Source organism: Dermacentor silvarum, chromosome 11 (genome assembly GCF_013339745.2).
Source record: "Dermacentor silvarum isolate Dsil-2018 chromosome 11, BIME_Dsil_1.4, whole genome shotgun sequence".
Classification (NCBI taxonomy): Eukaryota; Metazoa; Arthropoda; class Arachnida; order Ixodida; family Ixodidae; genus Dermacentor; species Dermacentor silvarum.
The window spans coordinates 105,778,790-105,801,878 of NC_051164.1; the positions used below are offsets into that span (position 1 = coordinate 105,778,790).

General features: G+C 42.7%; 3 protein-coding genes across 5 annotated transcripts in view; 1 reads left to right on the forward strand and 2 right to left on the reverse strand.

Annotated features, from left to right (window-relative positions):
* The window catches only part of LOC119433229 (synergin gamma), a 30,761-nt gene extending 25,077 nt beyond the window's left edge, over window positions 1–5,684 (reverse strand). The window contains exons 1-3 of one of the 3 annotated variants that reach the window (XM_037700381.2): window positions 5,576–5,684; window positions 4,550–4,621; window positions 988–1,143 (exon numbers count right to left, since the gene is read on the reverse strand). In XM_037700381.2, the coding sequence (XP_037556309.1) occupies window positions 988–1,143; window positions 4,550–4,586 (193 nt within the window). In that variant the 5' untranslated portion in view covers window positions 4,587–4,621; window positions 5,576–5,684. Of the gene's footprint in view, window positions 1–987; window positions 1,144–4,549; window positions 4,622–4,903; window positions 4,971–5,438; window positions 5,460–5,575 lie in introns of those variants that run through there. The other 2 variants (XM_049658561.1, XM_049658560.1) reach the window with 2 other exon arrangements.
* Window positions 5,685–6,857: 1,173 nt separating this feature from the next.
* Window positions 6,858–19,689, reverse strand: LOC119433857 (uncharacterized). The gene is made up of 7 exons (XM_037701132.2): window positions 19,255–19,689; window positions 19,080–19,146; window positions 18,528–18,696; window positions 17,199–17,290; window positions 15,339–15,527; window positions 13,426–13,671; window positions 6,858–11,193 (listed from the first exon to the last, which is right to left on the reverse strand). The coding sequence occupies exons 1-7, from the start codon at window positions 19,428–19,430 to the stop codon at window positions 11,041–11,043; spliced, it is 1,092 nt and encodes a 363-aa protein (XP_037557060.1). The 5' UTR covers window positions 19,431–19,689; the 3' UTR covers window positions 6,858–11,040.
* A 298-nt stretch (window positions 19,690–19,987) lies between these two features.
* LOC119432388 (CDAN1-interacting nuclease 1) lies at window positions 19,988–21,306 on the forward strand. Its single transcript, XM_049659085.1, has one exon. It carries the CDS (start codon window positions 20,144–20,146, stop codon window positions 20,987–20,989), a length of 846 nt encoding a protein of 281 aa, XP_049515042.1. The 5' UTR covers window positions 19,988–20,143; the 3' UTR covers window positions 20,990–21,306.
* Window positions 21,307–23,089: the final 1,783 nt, after the last annotated feature.

Here is a 23,089-nt window from a genome sequence, read left to right on the forward strand (position 1 = left end):
CGGATCCCGCCGGCAGCAAGTTGTCCTTTCGTCCACTGTCATTACCATTTAGCTTCACACTTCAATTAAAAACTACAAATAACTTCCCCCTATGCTTTCCTTGGCTTCATTTCCCGCTGGCATTGTACAGTTATGATAATCAAATCTGTGTTGCGTGTTCACGGTAATGCACAAACATATTGCCATGAAGCCACAGCAGAAGGTAAAATTTAGATGAAACTTGCACTGCCATTTGTTACTAAATTTCATAAATTTTTGGTATAGCCTAGGTCATATCCACAAGAATTTAGAACATGCCATCAACCAAAATTGGAAGTCTGCAGAAAGAAGCCCTAAAATATGTTTTTTTTGCATGTACGTTTACATGCACAAGTTTTTACCTTAAATCACATTTCAGTCAATTTTGGATAACTCAATCTTATCATTGCTTAAATAAAAACCTGTTATAACAGAGGTGTTCTAAATAACTCTTTCTCTATAGCTCACGAGTATAGTCACCAATACAGTTGAACCTTAATATAACAAAGTCATATCCAACACGAAAATACCTTTGTTATACACAGTATTCATTACGAGCGTATATTCATTACATGGTGATATTATTGAGACACATTTGACTAGCTTTGCTAAATCGGATAATTCTTCATATCGAGATTAGACTTGTACAGCCGATGACGAGTGTAGTTATGAGAAAACATGCCTCGCAGTATGAACTAATGACTAGTAAATCCGCCAGCTCACTTTTAGTCACACTTTTCACCACTAGATGGCAACACTTGTCAATGTTAGTGACAGTGTGCATAGTTTTTCTTAATATTATTGGCTGCTTGAGTGCTTGAATGTAAAACATGGCTGCCTGCGCACTCCATTTCTGGGAAGTTTCTGGAAAATGCTATATAAGTTTTGTCATTTCTGGCAGTATAGAAAGGGTTAATGCCAATTGGCTGCGTGATCTTTCACATTGCTTAAAGTATAATTGACACTTACGTGGAGCAAGTCCGAGCTGCGGTGGCCGTGGCATGTTGAAGCCGGGAGCATAGCTGTGCTTGGTGGTGCCAGAAGCACTGACTCGGGGCTTCGCGAAGCTGGAGCCCCGGCTTTGCTCAAACAGGTTGGAACATTCCATCATTTTCTTCTCGAGCGCTGAAATGGACACGCAAGGTGCATATAAGCGCAGTGTGGTTTAAATAAAAGCAATAAAAACAAATCAACTTGAAGAACAGTACTGCCAAACACTGCTCCCAGGAAGCCCTATGTCATAACAGGCTGGCCATTTACTCTTCAATTCTGCACAAAGACACAGTAATACCCGGCAATATCTCCTTCAAGTGCCGATTAATGTTGTCCACTGAAAATTTTGTTTTCCCGCGTTTTTTGCATCTTCAGAATCATCAATGCATACATTTGCACAATGAATCAAAAATTTTCAATTTTTCAAGGAGTTCTGTGAAGTTTTACAGAATGTGAACTCCATGTGACAATTCTCCACAGCCAACCTCAGATATGAGAACATCTACTATTTCAGGTCTAGCATAATTTGAAAGCACCTATCCAGCTACTACTTGAAAAATATGCCTGATGTGAAGCATTGTGAAAAACAATGGAAGAAGTGGTCTTGCTAAATAATGACAAACTGATACAGAGAGAAAAGGTCCAGTTGTCTACCTTCCAACTGGTAATACTAAAACACTTTACACAGATAATTCAAACTTGCAGCACATGTCCAATGAAATGCATTTCAAGATTCATGAAAGACATTTTACGTTGGCCCTTCTAAACAAGAGCACTAGTTGCCTAACTATGACGCCGACTCTCGCCATATGTGGGAAGCTGAACGTCAGGAGGTGTGAGAGTCATGTGGGGAAGACGAATGTCAAGGGAATGTGAGAGAGTGGAGTGTCCCAACAACTATCATTTTCAGAGCTAATTGACAATTTGTTTTTACTGAAAGAATGCAGAGGCAGATTTAATATTCAATATTTCTCTTCTGCGGCCTCTTTAACACAGCACCTCTTTAAGGTGCTGTGTGCACAACTGTACACATTAAGAAAGTGCACCAAAAGCAAATGCACCAATGAAAATGATATCCCTTCGTTTATGTTCGCACCACAGCATACTGTGTTCTTTGTTAACAAGAGCATTTTAAGACCCCACATGGTCGAACTTCTTAAACTGCACACCTAAATCATGGGGTCTATTATCACAAACATTTCACTGTGTATTTATGTATCTGAATCCTTGTTGGGCAGGAAAAGGTTTGTAAACATTACAACGTCAAGTTCTTGTTCGTTTTAGATTGCAATGTAATTACCTTTCGTAAATAAATGTTTAAATGATCTTGGCTAGATGGTCACTAAGATCCATGATGTGACATGAAAATAGTGCGGGCATTTCAAGCTGCCTAACTACTGCAAGACAGTGCTACTCCAAAGGTGCATACTACTGATCTATATTTTTCCTTAGTGTCTCTTTAACTGGGGAATGCCATAGAACCTGCTTGGTTTGCCCCAAATGATTACACATCTCACATTGACTGCAGCATAAATTAATGGAAGTCCTAGCAATGAGCAATAGTTGACCAATGCTTCCAACTTCCAAAGGACATAGCTAACTGATCGTGAATATTTGTGCCAGTGGTTGGATTAAACGAGAGTTCATGCTAGTTACTTGTATGTTGTTCAACATTCTTCCAGGTAATGGCAAATGAAAACATTTAATATTACAGTGCAGTAGCCTGTACTGTGTAAATATTACTCAGGTGCAAGAAGCATCTAGGCAATCAAGATTGCTAGTTACTCATTTGATATATGTGTTACCTTTTATCATGAAAGGCAAATTAAGATGTAGGGACAAAAACACATGACATGTTTCATATTAAAAAGCAGCAAAAAATATACATATAGCATCTCCTAACATCTGGCATTTTGCATAGCCCTACATAATATGCTTGCTTGACGTTATCTATCTCAAGGGTACCTATCTAAAGGCAAATGTTAAGTTTAAGAGCTGATAGAATGGTTCTCCAAAATGTCCAAAGCATCATTTTTACTGAGACTAGCACTTTTATGCAAATGTGCAAATCATGCAAATATGGGAGTTCATAGAAGATACCACATTGAAAAGATGAAAGCAGCTCCTAATAATGTCTTTTATGCCCTGTTTAAAACTGGTATTAGTAGTGAACCAAATAAATTGCATTGCATATAAAATTTCAAAAAATTCAGGTTGCCCAATAATACTGTACGTTCCTTCACAGAACCACTGATTGATGCCACCTTATTAGACTGCTCAGTACGCACTACTTGCAGCAGTAGCACGTGCTCTGTTCTCCCAAGCTCATCAGGGCAGCAGCACCTAGCACGTACGGAATGGCCATCGACATCACTAACACTAATATTTGTAATAGGTGTTACCATTTTTACTTGTTTCTAGTATATTTTTTGGTGCCCTTAGAATGGCCGCTCAGGCAGCGGCAACCCGTTACAGGGGTATGGCCACCATCACCAGGACTTTTGGACTGTGCTGACATGTGGATGGCATAGCATCCGCTACTTTCTTACTTGATTTATAGCAAAGAAGAGACATTCTTTCTTCAACAGCAATTATCTCAGTATCTATGTTGGCTCTTGCAACAGAACAAATGCAGACAGATTTCCAAGACTGCAATCAATTACTCCAGCTAGAATTAATAATTGCTTTCTGTGTCTATTTACGTAGGCTTCTATAAATGTCACTTCAGTGCATTGTTCTAAAGACGTTAGTACTATGCCTACAATCAATAAAAAAAAAATAATTCTATACTTCTGAAGTGTAAGCTTGGAGGATCACTTGGAGATGAAAAGTGGTCATACAGGGGGAAAGTAGCATTAATATTTATTCGTTTGTTACACAAAACAGACACTGCAGTACTCCCAGCTAGCACTCAGGATATTTCAATACAAACAGAAACAATAATGCAAACATGAAATTACCATTTCCTTTTAGTTATGGTTCTTGGATGCAGATGTGCAAGCAAAATACGAACTCAATATGGCTGTGACGTTTCTTGAGTCCAATTACCGAGAAATCAGTAAGAGTTGCTCATGTGTAGCGAGTGCACAGCTGGCCTACATTCTTCCAACATTACCTTGGACGAAAGATTTCAATGCTATATAAAGTACTTTCTTAGGGCATGTCACAACTGACAGGACACTGATGTCAAAACATATGTACAGCCCGTTTTACACATAACGAATAAATCCTGATAAGTATAGTGAATGTCAACTTTTTATACACATACATCGAATACATTCTCTCCACAGACAAGAATGTCAGAAGTGCAAGGTCTGCTGCAGCTGCTGATGACGGTGTTTAGCATGGTTCATTAGCAAAAATAAAAAAAAAAAAAAAACTTAGAAGGCAGAAGATTATGAGCTTAAACCACTACGCATAGACAGCTAAGACAACAGTCATTCATTGGTGCTAATAATAAACACTCTATTAAAAACAAGTCAGCAGACACCAAGTAGCACTTACTAGGTTAAAGAACTCAAATTAGTGGCATAGTTACCGCTTAAGGGTTGCTTGTTTCCTTGCTTGCTGGCCATTTCGCCCCGGTTAGTGTTCTGGCCGCCGCAGCCGCCTGCGTAAACGACAATGTTCGCGTACGGGGCGTGCAAAAACAGCACTAAAATGCAAGAGTTGCGCACGGTTAAAATCACTTCTATTCTGTTGGTGCTTGTCAAGCGGATGTACCGCAACGTCAGCGTGCGTTAAATACCGACACTCGAGCACCTGGTCGTCAGCCCCGACAGCACACCTACGTAGGTGTGCGCGATTTGATCCGACTGCGCAGTCAGAGTTGCGTGTTTGCCAGGCCGAACTCATTGTCAGAACGCGAGAAAAACATTAGGAGGGCACCAACCGATAATCAAAGCAGAGAAAGCCCGGTGGCCAAGAGTGCTCTCGAAGTGTCGTCGGCGCGCTGATAAAAGAGGGAATCGACGGCAAGTTGCTACCGCGCGCGACGCGCGCATGCTGCCGCATACGATTGCGATTTCCGCTGTCGCCTCTCGGCGCGAAGTTTTTTTGTTGCCGCGTCCGCAGCGGTGATGTGCAATTTGACGAGTCCAGAAGCAACGGCAGAAAGCGCAACGCACCTGTACGGCGCGAGCACGGCGGTACATCCCCGCACGACGCGGCGGTGAAGGTCGCGCTATCGCGATTCTGACAGCGCTGGAGCGAGACCGATGCGTTCCCCCTGTTTTCGAGGCGACGCGGCTCCGAAAGTAGCCGCGAATGCGATCGAAAGCGAGGAACTTCCGCCTAATCCCGGCACCGTGAGCGCTGGTACGGTACACCAGCCATATGTCTCTTATTGCATTTCGTTTTCGTCCGCCAAGGAAGCGATAAGGCTTCACAACACCTCGCACATCAAGTGGCCGCGAACAGGTCCTTACCTCACGCGACCTTAGCGTCAAAACACAAGGAGACTATATTCGGGCAAACTGCGAAAGCGGTTACTCGGGGACACGACGCCTGGCCGAACCGTTAGCTTTTAATTAAGTGTTGGAAATATCACGAAAGCATTACTCACCTCTTCGCGGCGTCTGCTTGCTTCGCTTACCTGCTGCGCTCGATCACCTGGCGGCTTTTCGACGTACTAGAAATATTCCATGGTTGCCGCGGCTTGTAGCGATTAGCGGCTGTTTTCCGATGGCACTGCCAGCATAAATTATGCTTGGCAAAACAGGATAAATACATAAATTCAACAAGAAAAACAATTCAGTTTTGTGCATGTTCAGCAACAAGGATGAAGCAGCGCAAATTAAAGAAAAAGCGAAATAAATAAAAACAGTGCGTCAAAAAATATGTTGCTTCGAATTTTTCTGTTTTTAATGCAGAATACATATGCTGTTATGACCTTAGCATTTCATGTCAATGTAGTTATCACCTTAATTAGTTAGTCCCTTATGTCAGCTAGAGACATATTAAATTTTATTTACAGCCCTTTCCTTGTACATAACTCATTCACACAACATAGGTTCCTTTACAAGTATTTATTTTTATATTTAGCAATATCACATGCCATTTATGATAGTGGTTCACAGCCCCAATAAACAGGTATGCGAAGTCTGCGAAGAGGACCAAAAGAATATCCTGTAGTAAACAACGCTTCATTCGTGATTCCTCCCTTGCTTTCCACTCCCTTTGCTTTCTCCTTGCCGGCTTTCTCCTCCCCCTCCTCCATCCACTCATCTCACTCTGCCCCCATTCTCATCATCCGAGTCAGCCGACCTCGCTTACACAATGGCTGGCTGGCGCCTGGCGCCTAACCTGGCACCAACCAAGGGTTTTTACCTTTCCGACTAGCCTGGCACGCCATCGTGTATGCCCACATTCCTTGATGCAAATAAAATTACAATTACAATTGTATGTCGGGCAAATAATTTCTTCAAAAAATAAAATCTTCAAATGAATAAATGCTTCCCGGCAAACTTAAACACAATTTTACAGTGGACTGTATGTATGAAACACAGCAGAAGCTTGTTGGTGCAATCCCAGTTCATACAACCTCACAGGCTTATGTACTTTCACAGCAGATAACATTGAAAATATATCATTTGGATAATAAAAGTTTTTTCAGGATAGTAAATATTGTTCTTGCACTTCCTTCTGAATGCATCAACAAGGTTCTACTGAAAGAAAGAAAGAAAGAGAGAGAGTAGGAGCGGGGGGGATTCTGGTAAGAACTAGGTGCAACACAATTTCAATTAATTAATTATAGTTCAAATATTTGGAAAGTGCAGAACAGAGGAAGCGAAAACTGTGCTCACTGCACAAAAAAAAAAAGGAAGAAAAATTCAAGAAGCATTGGTTAGTAAATTTACACAAACAAGTTCCAGCATAATATTTAAGTAACAGTTCTGAATACTATAGAAAGTGGGGAAAGGAAAATAAGCTGCATTTGTGACATGCAGTGCTAATTTAACGAAGCCCCCTACAATCTGGCACCAAAATAAAGAAAGCAAGCGATGAAAGGATCTATTCAAAAACATAAACCACTAGTTTTGTTATTCTACAATGCTCTGCAATTTTCTTCATTCGGTATGTATACTGTGAATAGTCTGTACGTCATGCTACTCGAATTATATAAATTTTAATTTCTCATTCAATTATGCACGTTTTCTTGTACCAACTTCTGTGATGTCTCACAGTGAGACAGCAACAATAAAATAAATAAAATACAGACAAACCTCGACATTATGAACACAGATCTAATTATGTAAATCAATATTTTGTTGTAGTAACAGTATGTAACAAATATATGGTTAAATTGAATATTAGATATAAAAAATGTATTTTCGTGTCCAACGCGACTTCGATAAAACAAGGTTCGATTGTAAATAAAAAGCCCTTTCTAAAGGTGAATTAAGTGCCACAATGTGTACAACAAACCCTCGTCACTCTCCAATGCCCAGTTGAACCTTGATATAACAAACACAAATGTCACAGAATATTGGATATAATGAACTAAATCTAAAATTTTGTTGGCCAGGTTCTATTTGAATGAGTGCTTTACTACTATAATAAAAGTGAAAAAATGCAGCATTGGAGACAATAATGGCGACAGCAAAGCAAATATTTGTTTGCTTGGCAGCTCTAAACATGCACTCCTGTAGCAAAAAAGTCAAACACTTGGCAAGAGCAACTTGAAACAGCGCATTCAGGATGCCCATGTGCTCTTGACCAGCAGCTTGGCTGGGTCACAGCTGGCAAGCCAATGTGCCGATTTCATGTGAACACACCAATTGCATGGATGTGTATTAACGATGCCGCAACGCGTGTTTGCAATTTAGCAAGGTTCATGTGCCACTTATTGGTACGGCAAGCCACCATCAGGCTGTAAATATCCACAGAAAACCCTTTGTAGCCCCTATGGAAGCACGCCACTCAAGTTTGTTTTGCATACATCCGATTGCAATATTTTTTCACGCCAGTATCAGTGTGTATGCTTATAACAAATATTGGATATAATGAAGTGTTCGATGAGACTTTGGAATAACAAGGTGTGACTCTGAGAACAGCAAAAGCTGACACTGAGTAACATATTTTCCAATTGTTTTATTTGCGCAAAAGCTTCTTTGTTAGCCTCTAACTCCTGGACCCATAGATCAGTGTTGTCAAAAAGTAAATATACAATGGCAATACACTTCCTTTCTTTTCAAGAATACTGCACTTCATAAAAGTATATTGCAACTGCAAGCACTTGATTGTGCGTTTTCAATGACCATAAATTGTAGCCTTGTTCAGCACTCATTCCCGACACTTGCAAGCTCATGCACTCCCTATGGTGTTCAGATGAAGGATCTGCACTTACTTGCAGACAACCTTTTATGCATAGTGCATGCAAATAAGAGCACACTGGAAAAAAATTCCCACATTCTCATCCGCATTAGTTTAGGCTGGGAAAGAATCATCATAAACATCTTATTTACAATGGAAAAACAAAATGGAGTACACCACGGAGTGTTAAATATGACTCAATTTTATTGTTTTTCTCTTCTATGTTTGCGCAAATGCGGAACTATTGCACACAGAGGCTGCGCTGATTCAGCATCTGTTACAAGAAACAAGACACACTACTAAACACTGCCAGAATAGTTGCTGGAGTAACACATGTACAGAGGCTCCATCCATGTAGTGTTCCCTTCATTACCACAGAAATTTCTTTACGAGCATCATTGTGAAATATGCACTGAGTTACTGTAAAGGGACCCATCACATTGGCTCAGTACTTCTGCATTTTTGTGTTATGCCAAGGCCACTGGTTCAAATCCTCGCCATGGCTCCTGGAATCCAAGGGGGGGAGGGGGGGAGGAATGCTCATGTAGTTAAATTTGAGAGCCTGGTAAAGAAAAAAATTCACCGACGATTACGATACTCCCTAATGTGAAATTTGAGCCCAGCTCTATACATGTTTTCATTTCGTGACATATTGGCTGGCACGGCGGACAATCGGTCTTGTGCGGCGCATTGTAAATGAAGCGAAGAGTAGCGCGACTGCCTCGCTAATCTGGAGATCGCGAGAGCCAGCGCGTAGGTGAAGCATGGCCGCAATTCACAGAAACCACTGCCGCCAGACCTACTACACGATACCCTGGCGCCATCTCGTAGGCATCGTCGCCGCACTAGTTTTTTTCTCATGCTTTCGCCGTACCCTCCTCTGCTTTCTGCCTCATGGTTCTGCTGCACCCTCCTCTCCACTTTCCTCCTCGTGCCTTTTCGCTCTTGTAGCTTTTTTCATCCCCCAATGCGCGTCGCGCTCGCTCTCACCTTTCGTGGTGCTCGTTTGCTCAGTTATGCCGGGAACGCCGACGCACGTTGAAGAAATGGGTGCCTAAGAGCTGCACTCTAAAACCAGGGTCTAAACAATAACCTGGAACACCCAAACATGACACTTTTCTTGGTCCAGTGCAGCCTTAGGATGTTAAATTCCAATCGGCCTTTGACGTGCGAAGCTGTTCCCTAATGGTTTCCTGTGGCAATGGTGGCACTGGCCCGTGGCATGGTTGGTATGGGATGTCAGCCAGAGAACAAACAGTAATGCAGCCTATGTCAGAGTACCGTAGTGGCCGCATGACCAGGGAATTACAATGTGCAGCTGGGGCAGGCATTCTGTAAGTGTCCACCTAGTGGACATCTCCATTTCACCTGCTGCTGAAATGCTGATTGGCTGGGTTGGAGTACCAGCGGGAGAGAAACAGGCACTCCAAACCAATTTCCTCCTCACTGGTTCAGCTGCAGCCAATTAGCGGCAACCAAAATGGACAGACCACTAGGTGGACACTTACAGAATACCCTTCCTGGATGGCAGCGTCAGTGACGAATGGTCAGTGAGAACAGCCAGTGATGCAGCCGACTTAACCACCTCAAAGTGGCCGTATGACCAGGCTGTCAGAACGCACTGCTGGATACTCTGGCGTCAGTATAGCCTGCACAATATACAGGAGATTATAGAAGTGAGTGCTAAAAGCAGCGCTATAGTGAAGCATCTAGAAATCTTGGGTAGATTTTGGGCAGTGGCAAGCCAGACCCCTATGACTATTCTGAAAGGTGTGAGAACACCTTATACAGCTTTGCTATCTTTGATGGAAGAGTGCCTCGGATTTGCATAAATTAGCAACATTTCCTCCTGCATGCAAAGAGCACTTGCACAAAGCCCCTTGCACGGAGCACACGTTGCCCTCAAATGGAAAATCAAGCCAGCAACTGGCGGTGCATATGCTTGAACTGATGAAAAACAAAACACACAGGATCTAATTGGCGAGGCACATTGTCTTCACATATTTAGCATGTGCCTGCATCAGCATTTACTACCCCACCCAGCAAAAGATTGTTGCTCCTCGCTGGATGCCATGAGCACAAAAGATGCTTTACCATTCAGATGAATTGATGAGGCATTGTTTTCCACCACAATGTGGGGCATGAGCTCTTGTGAAAAAGGCCAATAAGTGTATATGCATTATTATTGCAATGGGGTTTCACTGTACAGTGATGATGAGAAACATACAGTGTAATGCAGAACTGATCATATCGTTTTACCTTCATGAGCTTAAAAGGAATAATAAAGTGCACAACTAACTACGAATGGTCTTAGTTTGTAGAATAAAAAGGGAGCACAAGCAATATAGAGAAACGGCACAAAGGTAGAACAAGGAGATGATACCAGACTGCCATGACACTCTGCTTTCAAGTCATCCCCATTTCTTTCACCGATTTCATTTCATTTATAAATGAATCTACAACAGCTCCTTACAAAACAACCACCATTTTTTGCATCGGGCAAACAGTAAACAGCAGTTATTTGGTTTCACCCTCACAGAACATGCCATTCACACTGATGACTATAATGCCATGTCATATAATGATTGCCAACATACGAAATGTGTATCATGCATGTCATATCTGGCAAACTCTACATGAGTGCTGAACAGCAATTAAAACAGTGATATCTGACAAAAGAGAGATAAATATAGAGAATGAAAGCAACATGGCACTTCACAATGTTTCGTTCTGGATGCTCTCTTCTTGCGAGCTGTTTTTAGCGTCCCAGAACTTCTTCAGCTTGTGCGGCGGAGGTTCGCGATCCCCTCCAGTGGCTAACATCTGCTTGCTGACTTTGGCTATTGTCGTGAAGCTGCAGCCTGTCACCTGCAGTTGGGGAGCATTAAGGAGAAGTTGAAGTAAATGAGCAACCATCTGTGCTACAATAAAGCAGCTGCTGCGCCAACTATGTTACATGATTCACGACCACTGTAAGAGCAAGCTGAAAACGTAATCAATTAGATTTAATCAACATATTTAACAAATCATACTCAATGTGGATTTACTGGCACTTGAAATGGACAGGACAAATGAAGATTCACACAGGATAAACAACTTCAAGTAGTCCTGCCTACACAAAGATACCTATTACCAACAAACACTAACCACTGAACAAATAAACATGAAGAAATGCTGAACAGGATGAGTGCGGATTTTGTATTGTGTCTTTTTGCATGGTGGTTCTCATCCGTAAAAAAATTGTGCCAGCTAGCCCAATAAGATGTTGCAGAAATATATGAATGTTTTGTGAATATATGAATGAATGTTTATATATATGTATGTTTTACGCACCATTCTATACATCTTTAAACACGTTTCTATGTGCCTTTTTTGCTTATGCGTCCATTATGAGCATCAGTAAATCACGATGGGGTATGCTTATAACCAACTGACTCTTAATTTCAATAATGGGAGTTCTTAAAATGGACATTACATACAGTTGCCAAGATATTCCTAAAGGGGCCCTGAACCGCCCCTTGGGCTTGGTGAAATAACATAGTCCGTGGGTAGCATTTGCTGCTGTGAACATCTCAGCCAAGTTTTGCTGTCGCATGCGGAGCGTGGAGCTCGCAAGCGGAGTGCAATGTGACCTTTCTTTCAAACGCCCTCTTTCCAACAGAAGCCATGATCCTCAATCCTTTCTGTGTATTCATTTCATAATAAAGCACATCCCAATATGCGGCTGCTATTGACCGCTGCGGTCGGTTACACCGCGGCCGCTGTGGGGTGCCACCACGAATCCACTGGCTAAGCACACTGCGGCTCACTGAGGACAACTGCGTTTGGCTTACGTTTAGCTAGTCGTAGGCACCACACTCGGAAGTTGTGGCGTCTACATTAACATCCAAAAGAAAATTTGAACTGCGCGCCACAGTGGCATTTCGAAGGCGGAGCATTGTGGCCATGCCTCGCTCTGCTGTAGCCTTCGCAGTGCAATGCCTTTAAGAAGGAATGGGAGCACAGCGAAGGCCGTGTTTGATTGCCAATAACTCCGCTTATGCTGAACGCACTGAAGTACTTTCTGCGGCAAAGTATTTTTGAAATATAGCCTGTTTGCACTTCAATAAATAGTGGTTCAGGGCCCCCTTAAAAATAATCTTCACTAGCAACCCAAGCCATTTTATCAGTCTACTCATCTTTTTCTTTTTCTACCCGGAGACCAATCATGCAGAGTTGAACCACGATCTAATGAACATGGATATAAGAAATCACTGGATATAACAAAGTTTGGTTGGCCATGCTTTACTTAAATGACTGTTCTGCTGCTATAAGGATACTCAAAATGCAAAACTTGAGACAATGTTGGTTATAGTGAATATTTGTTCAATCGGACATACTCGATGACATGTCTCGAAGACAATCACATCAAATACTCAGCAAGTTGAAATAGCACATTCTAGACATGCGTGCACATTTCGGCCAACGGCTGGACTTGGCTGACCCGCCAACATGCTGATCCAGTGCCATCAGACCAACCATACGGTTGCATATTAACGACAGTGCAAAGCACATTTGTGATCTGATGCTATTTACATGCCAAGTGTCGTCACGGCAAGCAGCCAACAGGCCATCAAATTTGATAGGAAAGCCTTTGCAGGTCCATCGGAGGCATCACATACACTTGCATTTCTTTCACATAGACCCAATCACAATTTTTTACACGCTGATATCAGCATTACGCTTACTACGAATAGTGAATATAACAAAGATATTTTCATGCAGCATACAACTTTGCTATAAGGAGGTTCTGTTGTACTTGAAATAAAGGCATACAGTCATGTAACTGCTTCATAAACAAGGCTCCATTGCAGTCATCATGCATGCTGTGTCGCAGCATCACCTCAGCATGGAACAGTGTTCTTACATGCTGTACCGTCCATTTCTGCCCTTACTCTAGGCGTTTTATTTCCTGCCTTTGCCTGACATTATTTTCATTATATCTTAAGCTGCTTCTGCAATTTTCTATTGCTATGCAGTCACATTATTATTTTCTTTTTGGTACACAATAGCAGTATGGTGCCTTTTAGGTATTTTTAATAAATATTTACGGCAACATACCCAGGAGATAAACTTGTAGCAGTTTGTCGAGTTTGGTCCGCTGGGAGTCAGCATCTCGGCGAGGACACGGCGATTCTCAGTCTGGCCCATCTGCGACCGCTCCCGCCACTGACTGACCAGCGTCGCGTATCGCTGAGCAAGTCCTACACACCTCTGCTGGCAGCACTTTTCCTCGGCTAGTTCTTCTAGGCTCTTGAGCTTTCCAAGAGCTGCTTTGCCCTTGGTCCGTTGAATTCGTCGGCCTTTCTGAAAAATTTTAAACACAGTCAACATGCAATGTCAACAAAGCTCCAACCATACTGTCAAAGAGCTTTGGAGAGTCTCACCACACATGATCAGTTACCAGTCCTGAGGTAATAAGTGAAATGATGAAATGGTGCGCTAGTGGTCAGTATAGAAATGAAGCCTGAAGTTGGGTCATAAAAGGATTATTAGCCTTAGATTTTATTCATTTCTTATTAAGGTGAAAGCCTTATATGTCTCATTAGTTAGTCGACCTTGAGCAAAAACGCGTTGGCGTCATGAAAGGTACAAAAAAGGCTACGAACCTTCAACCTTTGGTGTTAATTAGGGCTACGAGCCCTCGACCTTTGGTGGGAGTCGTACCCACAAACCCATCCCCTTTGGTGTCAATTAGGGCTACGAACCCTCAACCTTTGGAGAGAGTCGAACCCTAGATAACTCACCATCTTTGGGGGTAATTAAGGCAAAGTTAATTAAAGCACAGTTAATTAATATAGAGTTCATTAAGGCACTCGAACCCACGACCTTGGGTGGGAGTCGAACATTGGACCTTTGGAATTAAGAGGGATGACTAAGCAAAGTACACTAAGAGAATTAAGCGGGATGACTAAGCGAATTAAGAGGGATGACTAAGCGAAATAGACTAAGCAAATTAAGGAACATGTGTACATCATGTGTCCATCTTTAATGCATTGGCACTTGGGATTTCGCTTTCAAGTCGGCTTAGGGATAACTTAAGAGACCCTGTGAATTTTTTTATTTGTCACTTAGAGTGGCCAATTACTGCTAAAATGGCAAGGTAGTCCGCAGTGTTGATTGCTATGAGTGAGCAATCCTGGCAGTAGAATTAGGTGAGAAGTAAGCTAATAATGTGCTTAGCTGAGCTGCTTAGTACGTCTTGCTGGCAAGCTAATGACGAAAGGTGAAAGGAGCAGAATTGGAATGAAATCAGTATGATTTCTCAACATGATGTGCTGTAGTCAAAAAGTTAAGACACACACTGAATGTAAAACACGAAGTGCTACATTTATTGGAAGGAAAAAACACGTATGCATTGCAAAAAGAATGCTGCATAAGTGAGTTACATGCAATGCACGAATTTCATTCACCGTAGAAGCCACGATGAATGCTGTTTGAAGAGTCCCAATATCAGTATATTTCATAAGGTGAAGGTCATAATGCCTCAATATTCCTGAACTTTTATTATATTTTTCAATTTTTGAATAAGAAGTCTGCTGCATGCAATCACTAGGAATTAACTTTTTCTCTAAGTGCTCTAACTTCAATATGATTCAGTGTTTAACTTATTTCTGTAGAATAACAGCTGAAGCTTTATCTTAAAAACACAGCACACAGTGTAGACGAAGGGACTAGATGGATACAAATAGGCCAGATGCGTTCACTTATTTATCAAGAGAGATACGTTCTCACATCTCCTTTCCCATCGTCCGTGCTGTTTGACATGTTCCTAATGGATACTTCATCTCTTACCTGTTCAGACCCAAGGGAAATGCAGAAGTACTTTCCTTAGGCAAGAAGGACACAAACAGGACTGACACTCTCTCTTGTATCTCCTTTGTATTGTTATTAGTGCTGTATGCCATGTTAAATGAAAACCAAACAGCCATGTTTCGAATTTTGTTCTTAAGAAATAAAGGAGGCTCCCTTACACTTGGCTCCGTCTTGAGGTAACGGTGGAGAAAGTTGTTGGAATAGAAGAGCACCCTCTGTGTTGCTCGTTCACATAGCTTTATCTCTCGTAACCGAGGCCGATGCTCATTCACGAACAGTTCGAAGGACTCGCTGTGCTTTTGACCATTGCCCATGCCCACTGCATGGCTTTTGCCAACGCGCTTGACCTGCAAAATGCAAGGAGATGAACTTTTAATTATCAGGTGCTCCCAGAAGTGGAATAAATGAGCGCAGCATATAGGTGGTGTCTAAATCACACCCCCTAGAAATGGCTCGCTCGGAGTAACAAAGACTGATCTTGAAGGATATGCTTTCATGTACTGCAGGAGCCAGAAACACATTATGGTCGCCATGTTTTGGGTCCCACCTATTGATGTGAACAGAGTAAGCGACCACTGTCTTTTGAGCACCCTATATATATTAGTAAAAAAAAAATCTGAATTCAAGCATCGACTAAACTATGAGCAACTTTGCCTGCAACAGGAATTTGCAGGTTGTGACAGAATGCATATTATTCACGTTATAGAGCAAGTAAACTGGTCAGCATCTATAAGCTACACCTGAAATACGAGGGATATTTTAGCAGAAGGCTGTTCACCACATGTGATTCACTAACGTCGTCTAAAGTTCAAGTGCATGGGTGTTCTTACACTTCACCTCCACTGAAATGCAGCCTCCACAACTGAAAACAATACTAACAATTTCATGTTATACAGCAGTAGGCTACAGCAGCAGAGCCATCAGTAGTGCAGGCAAGTAGGCATAGTTCCAGTGCTCATCCTTAGTCCACACTTTTTCTTGGCAGATGGCGCTAGTGCGAGCTAATCAGCAGCCTCAATCATGAGAATGTCCACGTGAGAATGGCTCGTACTTTGTACTTAATAAACCATCTCTATCAGTACGAAAGTGTAGTACCCATAGGCTGTGCAAGGCCTTGCAGACAGGTGAACCTTCCTGCACTAATGTGTGTGTTGGCCAGACCTAGGAGGCCAGGAGAAGAGTACACATGCACTCACTAGATACTGCTAGCATGATAGGCCGAGGCAAGCTTTCAGAATGGTCAGGAACAATTACTGCAAGCAAACATTTTCTAAGACGCAGCGCGTGATTGGCAAGCACAAGCTCTGGCTTCCATAATGTTGCAGAGTGTTTTACTGGCAACAGATAGAACTGCTTCACCCATGTGTCCTGCTATACTCTTCAATGTCCGTAATAGAGAACATGCAAGGACCATGGATCAGTAGAGTTATCTCGTGGCCAACACGCAAAATCCGGGTAGACGGTTGGACTGAAATGCAAGTGCTTAAACAATTGAGGGATCAGCATAAAACACCATATTCTAGAATATTCTTCGAATCGACACTCCAGCTGAACTGAAGAAAGTTGGCAGCGGTGCCACTCCTTGATTGAAGAATGTGGCTTCAATGACACTCCACGGCGATTCCTGAGTGAAAATTCTGGTGCTCTCAGTCTTTGCTCAAATGCACTGGAGTAAAGGTGCATTTCTCAAACAACACCTTGATGTATGAATCACCACGGAGCATTCTTAAAGTGCAGTGCCTTCTTCAGTTGCAAGGCAGCTAGCACTGTGCTCCAATCAATGGAGTTCAGAGAGAGATTTCAGTTGAGGCTTTTCTGTGAATATGGGGGTAAGCGTGGTGTGGGATGCAAAACTATGGCTGAAAGGGCACCAGAATGCATCTTCAGAATGGCAGGCCTTTGAATTAAAGGACTGCGCGAAGAGCAAATCTGCCCGTGATGTTCATGAGTTTTAGCAAATGCAAAAGAGAAAGGGGAAAAAAAACAAGAAAAAAAAAAAAGAGACACTAAACACTCACTTCTTCCCAATTGTAGCACTTTTGCTGCGACAGTTTCTTGGCTTCCTGCAGAAGCTGTAGCAGACTGCGAACTCTCTGGTCTGAGCCATCACCTGCACAGCAGTTAGCGCTGTGGAAATCTTGGTCTGGGACATATTGTCATTCATTGCAAAGGTCACTGAGCAGTACAACATGACGTGAGGACAGGAACACAAAAACAAAAACCACAGAACGTTCATCAATAAGCAATCAATGTTTACTCAGATGAAACCATTTTAAAGTGCAGCCAATACCACATTATCATGAAGTACGCAATACCATACAGAAAGTTACCTTCTACTCCGTATCAGAATGTAGGTGCAAGTCTCAAATTGCTTATTACATTAGGTATGTTATGATGCCCATTGTTATCACTGCTGTAGTTGTCACTGCAACAGAATGCATGCTTGCATGACATATCTTTTCCTATGAACAGTTAAACCATTCCCTTCTCATTGGGTCAACATGACCCCTTTTCTTGCAATGCCTGTGTTCAATGAAAGATTAATCATTGTCTCGCACTTCTACTCACTGTCATAACTTAATCCTCATACTACACACCATGTGCATTGCAATCGGCAGTAACATTTACTGAACACACACTGGCACTGGCATGCCCACAACCTAATTGGCAATGCATGGGTGTCTGGGTAGTGAGGCCTTGTATTCAACCCAGGGTTTACTATAGTGCTGCAAAGTTTCTGCCTCATTACCCAAGATTAGTGATGTTCATTGAGACTTGAAACAATCAGCGAAATCGGAGAGTTTCTGCGAGAACTTCGCTAAAATCAAGCTCATGCTGCTAAACATTTCATGCTTAATAAGTATGATGATCAAGTAACAAAAGCTATTTTAGGCAAAGAACTTGCAGCTTGCAGCCAAGAAGATGTACCTGTTGTTCTTACACAATTTTAGACACACTTTTTCTTACCTGTCTTGTGGCACTCATTTTGTGCTTAATCGTCGAATGTTTGGTTACTGTGAATTTTAACTGTGACGGTTGGCTGCACTTAAAAGTCAGTTACTTTTTCTAGTTAAACGAAACTCCAGCTTGTAGTTGACACACATTCTGTGCTTTCAAATTGCTGCTCTTCATCCCTGTAACAATAAAGTTTTCTAGTTAAAAAATTCACGAAAGTGTGTAAATTCACCTAAGGTACAAGGACGAAAGCAAGTACAAATTAAGACACATGTAGCGCATACGTTCCTTTTATCCTTGTCTCTGAGGTGCGTTTACAAACTTGCAATGCTGAACCAACTCGCTCAACTAGCTGTGTTGACCAGCTTCAAGAAACATAGACAAATTCTCACCACTGAGATACTTCTGGATACAAGCACAGGATCCCCGAGGTGGCTTGAACACCGGGCAAAAAAGACGCTCAGCATTTACGTCATCAAATTTCTTGGCAAGGTTCGCTGCAAATGACTTTGCCTCATCCAAATATTTCTTCTTCTCCTCCTCAAATGTCTGGTTGTTTTGCTGCACCAGAAACACATAAAGATATATATGCAGATGTGAAGCTGCAGGAATTTGCTCAGCAGATACACACATCTGATATTTTGCTCTTGCTGTGTGTGTGCGTGTGTGTATTGTATTGTTACAAGTTTTTTAAAGATAACTACGCTGGCAAGTTTGCAGCCTTCTCACAGGGAAGTGGGACCAGTCAAGCTGCAGCTTTTATCTTATAATTCCATATATCCCTAACCAGTGTGCACCGGTGTAAGTGGCATATAAACTCCTGATGTCTTATGCCATATAAAAGTCATGTAAGTTCTCCAAATCTCTCCGGCTATTTGTGCAGCTTCTAGGTGCTGTGCAAGGCTTGCGATAACTTTTTAAAGAATGCGTCGATGAGAACTTACTGCTTCCTTATGTCTAACGTCCAAGGATGACTGGTCGCATGCAGGACAAAGAACTCTTGTCGAACCTCTGCAAAACAAAAGCAAATGATTATTTTATTTTTATTAATATTATTTGCCACTGTATTACGTACCAGGGATTGGACACGACGTATGAAAGTGCGGAAGAGTAACTTGCCTCACAACAATTCCACACTTGTTGCAACAGTTCGGCTCCTTGTTGGCTGGCTTTTTCTTTTTCCTTCTCGACGATAATTTGACGTCGGGTGAAAAGGGTACTGCAGCTCTCACTGTTCTGCTTCTCGTCTTGAGAGGCTCAGCCGATACGGATGCTGACATAGGCACTGCAGCCATATCACGCTTTTGCGCCAGTTAGGCTTTTCTGTGCGGTATTAGCAGTAGCGCCAAACTGCTACTTTAGTTAAGATGGACATCTTAAAGTCGCCGGAGGCCCACACACACACAATGTACTCATGAAACTTGCCGCTTCGAGACAAAAACAGAAACTATAACAGAAACCAAGCAGAAAGTTGTGGAGATCGCACGCCCCAACTTGGCCGTTTGACAGTTTCGAACTTGGCTGGTAAAACTAGAAGCATGTATTTTTCTAATGCCTGCTCAGTCGCTCCGAAATGCATGGGAGCCCGTCACCCTCTCCGACGGCGCCCCGTCCAAAATACCGTTTACATATTGTTGCTATTAGATATAGTCGGACGCCGCTTTATTTTTTAGTCTATGACTTGCGACGACAGAAAGTTGAAGTGCCCTAACTGTGTTCCGTAAACAATTTAGCTTTTTTTTTTATTATTAAGAAAGTAGCGCTCTCTAAGTAGATTCTGGTATTGGCGTTATTAGACAGGCATTGAAAAGCAGCGGGAAACAAAAGCGGCGGTGCCGCAGTCTCGTATGATGCCTTCGGGAGTGCGGTTCGTGCTTCGTGTGTACGTGCATTGTGCTTGGGTTGGTTTGCATGTCGCTTGAGAGCGCGCTTCGTTCAAAACTTGTTCTTGATGGCTGCCTAATGTGCCAATAGTAAATTAAGGTAGTGCTTAAAGTGCAGTGTTACAATGAGGATTGCCACTTACGAAGCGATCATAGAAAAGCTGCATTCGCTCGATCGTCGCGATTGTTTGGGCGAGTTGCAATCATGTTTTCCCGACGTTAGCGAGGTCACTCTTCGCAGCATCATTTCGGCCGAAGTCCAGCGGAAGATCAAGCGAACATACCACACGCTGGTGTCACCTGAAGTTGCGAGTGAACATTACAAATATTACAGCACGTGCGTTGCGGCATCCGAGACGCCGGGCTTTCTCCTCCGTTACGCCGACCAGCAGGGTGTCACTCCGGCCCTCATGGCGCGCGTCATCATCGAGAAACACTACGAGAAGACAGCGGAACCTCCATCAAGGCAAGATATCAGTCAAATGCTGAAAGACAGTGCCACCATCAAAGACGGAGCCTTGGCGACAGAAGTGTTTATATGCGTAATTAACGACAAGACCTACGGACCCTTGGCTGACGGCATGAAAAATGCGATCGGTTTGGAGTACGAAGTTCATCTCAAGACCGAGCTTGCCGACTTGGGGCTGGCTTTCGCGGACGAGAACGTGCTTAGAGAACGCGGCTACGACAAGACCCCGGACGTCAAGCTCGAGTTACCCATCCTAGTCGACGGCATGGTCGTCACATGGGTGGAAAGCAAGGCGCAGTTCGGCGACCCTGACGGTCACAGAATTTATGTGCGCGACCAGTACCAGAGCTACTGGAACCGCTTCGGACGCGGCCTAGTCATCTACTGGTTCGGCTTCGTCGACGAGATTGTCTCTACGCGCGACGAAGGATTCATCGTTAGAGACCACATGCCCAAGAACATTGAACGCATGGAAGAAATTCTAGGTGTTACTTTAAACTGACGTTGTCAAAATAAAACAGGACACTCGCCTGAGGTTCAAAAGGAAATTTAACTTTCCTTTTGAACCTCAGGCGAGTGCCTGTTTTATTTTGACCATGTATCACCCTCGCCTGACGAGTTTTCGTCGAACTTTAGACCTATTTTAAACTGACGTGTGCCAAAAACGTTATACCGTGTATGTGCCGAACGTAACGTACGTACGTCACCCGTCACGGCTGCTCTGTGGTTCTGCAGCAGAACACGAGGTCGTGGTATCAAGTCCCGTCTGCGACCGCCGCATTCCGATAGGGGACGTAATGCAAGTACGTTCAACTTGCCGACTCGAGTGCGCGTTGAAAAACCTAGGGTGGCCAAAATTGCTTCCCTCCAGTGCTTCACTCACTCACTCCCTCCCTCCAGTGTCACTCCGCCCACAAACCAGCTTTAGTAGCTCGAAACGCTCGAAACCCAACATCTCCGGACACTGCACGTATATAGATGTATAGCCTAGATGGTAGTGGCCCATACCCACTCTAGGGGATTGGCCAAGAACTGGGTAGTTCGATATAACACTAAGAGAATTGTAAACTAATGTAAACAACATTTGGGAATAGGATCGTGTATGAGCATTAATGGATAGATTATATCTTATGATTTTAATAGAATGAAGGAATAAATGAAAACTAAAACACAGCTAATCTAATCAATTTTGTGAAAATTTTAATGGAATCTTAAGCTGGGGAATTTATAGTCAATCTTTCTGACTCTACAATAAAATCCTGGATGGCATCGCCAACCTTCCTGGCGCTGCGCCCAAGGGTCGAGGCTTCAGACAGTAGCGCACCCAGGATCTCTGCCAGGGGGGGGGGGGGGGTTGACAGTTTGCCAATGCCATCTAAACAGCACTAATTTCGATTTCTTCACGGGAAATTGTAAAAAAATGCACTTTTTGCGAGTGTGCAGACGATTGCGCGTCTTACATCTTAGTTGCAGTACTCAAATGCCTAAGGAAAGAAAAGGGGTTAAACAAAAGGGGGGTTTAAGTCGGCCTCAGGGGGGGGTTACAACCCCCGAATCCCGTCGGTGCGCCACTGCCCCCAGAGATAGTAAATTTTGATCATTTAAGTCTAAGAAGGCATGTACAAGTGGAAGTGGCTTTTCTGCATTTTACTTCATGGAAACTGAAGCAGTTGATGCAGCTGCATTCAAATAAATGGCTAACAAGTGAAGGCCTTCTGAACTGTTTTCTTTACCATAACTCTGAACTAATCAGCACTAGACTGGGCTATAGATGCATTAACTATCTTCACAAGGTGCTTTCCCAGGACACCACAAATGTCTCTGGTACGTACAAATTAGGTCCTAATGTCCAAGTTAAAGACGGACATCTGCTGACATTACACACTTGCATTTTGCCAAAAATATCCAGGAGGTATGGAGTACATTGCTTTGACTTAAGAGACCGCCTATAGGTTTTATTACGGTACATTACCTCTAATGTTTCTAGTAACAACTTGACAGACGTTTTTTGGTCCACACATGAATAGTTGTCCTCTCAGAGGATTTATTTTCCAGTTTTCATATAATAGAAATACGTTTTCTCATTTGTTCAAAATATAATCCTAAGCTATCATATTTGCAGCACATACGTGTACATCTACTTTGTGTATTATGTGATAAAATGTACTTTTAAAACTTTCGTTAATTCAACATGCCTTTCGTCCCACGTGGAAGGCCTAGAAGAATGAGTACACTGCAATTCCTCGTGCGCATAATCATAGCAAACACTATGCAAAAGGCCCCAATATACTGGGCAGTCCTGTGAGCTCGACAGCGTCATCCGGAAAGATGCACTATAGACGTTCTATGGTCCTCTGCATGCCTAAAGCAAGCATCTATTAGAGGTCTTTTATGTCCAGCTGCGATATCCTTACAGCACTGCAGCAACATGATCTGGATGGGGTTTAGATTATCCATGGTATGTATTTGTAATGTTTGTACAAATCTACAGGGTGTCCCAGCTAATTAATGTTAGTCAAGCTCTTAAAAATAAAATATAGAATATACCAAGGGGGGTATGCTACAAGAATCCATCTAGTGGACTGTCCATTTCGGCTGCTGC

Coding starts and splice junctions, on each gene's coding strand:
- LOC119433857 (XM_037701132.2), bottom strand. CDS start 19,430: ATGGCTGCAGTGCCTATGTCAGCATCCGTATCGGCTGAGCCTCTCAAG. Junction 15,528..17,198: donor AGTGCTACAATTGGGAAGAA/GTGAGTGTTTAG, acceptor TGCATTTTGCAG/GTCAAGCGCGTTGGCAAAAG. Junction 13,672..15,338: donor ACCTCAAGACGGAGCCAAGT/GTAAGGGAGCCT, acceptor AAAATTTTTCAG/AAAGGCCGACGAATTCAACG.
- LOC119432388 (XM_049659085.1), top strand. CDS start 20,144: ATGAGGATTGCCACTTACGAAGCGATCATAGAAAAGCTGCATTCGCTC.